Source organism: Corvus brachyrhynchos, unplaced genomic scaffold (genome assembly GCF_000691975.1).
Source record: "Corvus brachyrhynchos isolate BGI_N302 unplaced genomic scaffold, ASM69197v1 scaffold221, whole genome shotgun sequence".
Classification (NCBI taxonomy): Eukaryota; Metazoa; Chordata; class Aves; order Passeriformes; family Corvidae; genus Corvus; species Corvus brachyrhynchos.
In genome coordinates, this window is record NW_008236622.1 from 3596618 (window position 1) to 3599498 (window position 2881).

A 2881-nucleotide genomic window follows, 5' to 3' on the forward strand; every position below is an offset into this window, starting at 1 on the left:
AAAAGAGATGTGTTTAATGACTTCTGTATGCTTTGTAAACTTGCATAATCAAAAAGAGGATCTTGGAAACAGGACTTGCGAAGTCTGCAAATTATTTGAGGAAGCAGCATTTAAATAACTGAATGACTCTTCTAGTTATGTTTCAGTGAGAAATAATAGTGCTCCTAAAGCTAAATGGAACTTTTGAAGTCAAATAATTCAATGGGATCAGCAATTGGATAAGTTTAGTTAATTAAAAAGGCAATGCTATAGTTAAAACCCAAAAAGCTTATTTTTGTTTTCAAATGCAGAGGAGCTACGTTGCTATAAAGACCTTATATTAGGGGATGAGATGGTGCAAAAAGAGGAAAACTCAATAACTAGAAGCCATTAAAAGAGAGAAAATATCCTGGAGTCACTGGAAATGCTTCAGATTTACTATGTGAATAGAAGTGAAATTGATCCTATTGCATCCAATACTCCCTCTTGAAATGCAAGATCTCCCATGGCTCCAGTATTTCTGTCCTGTGAGCTCTGAAATGAAGGAGAGAAGTGGGACCAACCTGTGTAATGTATTGCAGTCTTCGGAAAGAATTGTCTTAACTCATTCTGAGAAGAGAAACTCCACAATTTGGCACAGTAAAAGGAAAATTAATAGAAAAAAAAACCCCAGTATCTTTTTACAGGCACATTCTGGAACATAGTACATCCTGGAAATAGGAATTCACACTATTTATTTAAGCAAAAGATCTCTGACTGGCTTGGAGCAGGACCTTACCTAATGTAGAACATCTTAAATAACAAATAAAAATTGATGCTTGGATTAAAATATTAGAAAGTCTAGGTAGAAATGACCTCATCTTAGTGAGATTGTGACATGAACTCACCCAAGTTTAATGAATCATTTCCTGAACTGGGTTTTGGCTGGTGCCTGACCACCCCAGCAGCACCTGGCCTTGCTGAAAACTGGGTTTCCTGCAGAGGTGTTGTGGGGCATGTCCAAAAGGGCGAAACAGCTGGATTTTCTGAGACAGCCCGTGGTGCTGAGCACACCTGGAGACTAAACAAACAGGAGCAGAAGTGCTCAGTATCTCTCTTGTCCCCACAGTGCCACTTGCTGCCTTGGTGAGGGGTAAGGCTTGGGGAGGATGCTGGTAGGGCTCAGGGGCTCACAGATTGCTTTCTAATCAACCAGCTGGATTTCAAAAATTTGTAACTGAGCTGCTCCTCCCCATGTGTGAGCATATTCCTACCTTCCTCTCATACAACTGAAGCCCGAAGCCTACAGCATTAATTTTCTCTTGTTTTCATATCCTTTTGGAAATTAAGTGATTAGTTTGTTCTCATAACATGCCACCCATTTCGTAGCAAATGCAGATTTCCCTCCCCAATTGTTCTAGTTTGTATAAAAGTCATGTAAAATAAGAGAGAAGTAGCCTCCAGCCCCAGGGTTGGCCTCCTCCTGCTAATTGCAGATCCTGAACTTCCTTTGTGTGCCCTGCTGCTGACAGCCTGGGTTGTGCCAGCTCCCAGCTGGTTCAGGAAATGATGGCGGGTGGATTGACCCATACGGGAAGGATCCATGAAACTGCTCCAGAGTTCACTTGAGGAAGAGTGAGGCTTTTAGAAAAGGCTCTTGTGCAGGAGTGTAGGCACCAGTTGGAAGAAAAAACAGTGTGACAGGGACATGGTATCTGGAAAGAGCTCTGGTGGGTATCTCAGCCAAGAGCTGGTGCAGAATTAGTGCTTCCCTTCCTGGAGAGAGGTGGGTGATGCATCAGTAAATGGAGCTGCAACACATGAATTTCTTTAATTAGGCCATCACTGCCCAGGGATGTACTGGTGGAGTCTTTTCAGAAACAATCTAAAAGTTCATGTGTATTGAGGCCTTACTCTGATCACATCCAGCCTCACCTGGATCCTGCAATGTGTCTCAAGGTGTTGGTCCTCAAGATAGCTCCTGTGGCAGAGCTGCCCTGCCAAAGGTCATGGTTTGTCCACAGGTGAGCCTGATGCCTGTTTTTTAAAAGAAGATTCCCTTCAGTATTGCTTTTCCTTGCTATTTAAAACACTGACACTGAAAGGATACCCCGTGTCCCTGGGGTCACACCCCCACAATGTGTTAGAGCCTGGCTTGCAGGTTGCAGGCTGTGGTGGTCAATGCTCAGGAAAAGTATGACGGGCTCCTCTGGATTTTTAACAAATCCTCCTGCATCCAAGCATGAGGCACTGCCTAGGCAGCTTCAGGTGAGCACGAAGGACCAGGGGGAGCTTTTGTGTCTGGAAAAAATCTTCCTTGGTGCAGCTTTGGAACCTGCGGAGACTTTGCTTTTCGGTGGCATTTCTGGCCTCCACAGGGAAGAGCAGTCCCTGCAGACCTCTACACAGTGTGTGTGTGTGTCCCTGTGAGTGCCGGGGCACAGCTGGAATACTGGGCACACCTGGGATGCCCGACACTGTGAAACAGCTGAATGTGGCCTTGATGCTGGCTTGGTGCTGGCCCCTCGGGGGACCACCCTGGCACTGCCCGCGCAGGGGGGATCCTGCCCCCAGCTGGTGGCTCCCATGGAGCTGGTGCTCCATGACTCTGCCCTGGCAGCAGCAGCGGCCTTACAGAGCCATGACACGTCCTACGTGCTTCGCAGCAGTTTGAACCAGCTGCAGAACAGGAGGCAAAAGCTGCAGGTGCGGTGAGGCAAGCGTCCCCTGGGGAGCGCTCCTCTGGGGGAGGGGGTGCCCACACGCTCCCAGGCAGCGCACAGCGAGCGCCAGTGGGGAGGCCGGCACCGCTGCCCGAGAGCGCCGTGCGGGGCTGGGACACGCCGGGCTGTGCCGGCAGCTGGGGGGAGGCGCTATCCCGGTACCCGTAGGTGTCTAGGTGGGATGCTTGCCGTGCCCGGGG

General features: G+C 48.3%; 1 protein-coding gene across 1 annotated transcript in view; it reads left to right on the top strand.

Annotated features, from left to right (window-relative positions):
* Positions 1-2529: 2529 nt before the first annotated feature.
* PID1 (phosphotyrosine interaction domain containing 1) overlaps positions 2530-2881 on the top strand; it is an 89382-nt gene continuing 89030 nt past the window's right edge. Inside the window, exon 1 of the mRNA XM_008644156.2 lies at positions 2530-2664. Within this exon, the coding sequence (XP_008642378.2) occupies positions 2545-2664 (120 nt within the window). The 5' untranslated portion in view covers positions 2530-2544. The remainder of the gene's footprint in view (positions 2665-2881) is intronic.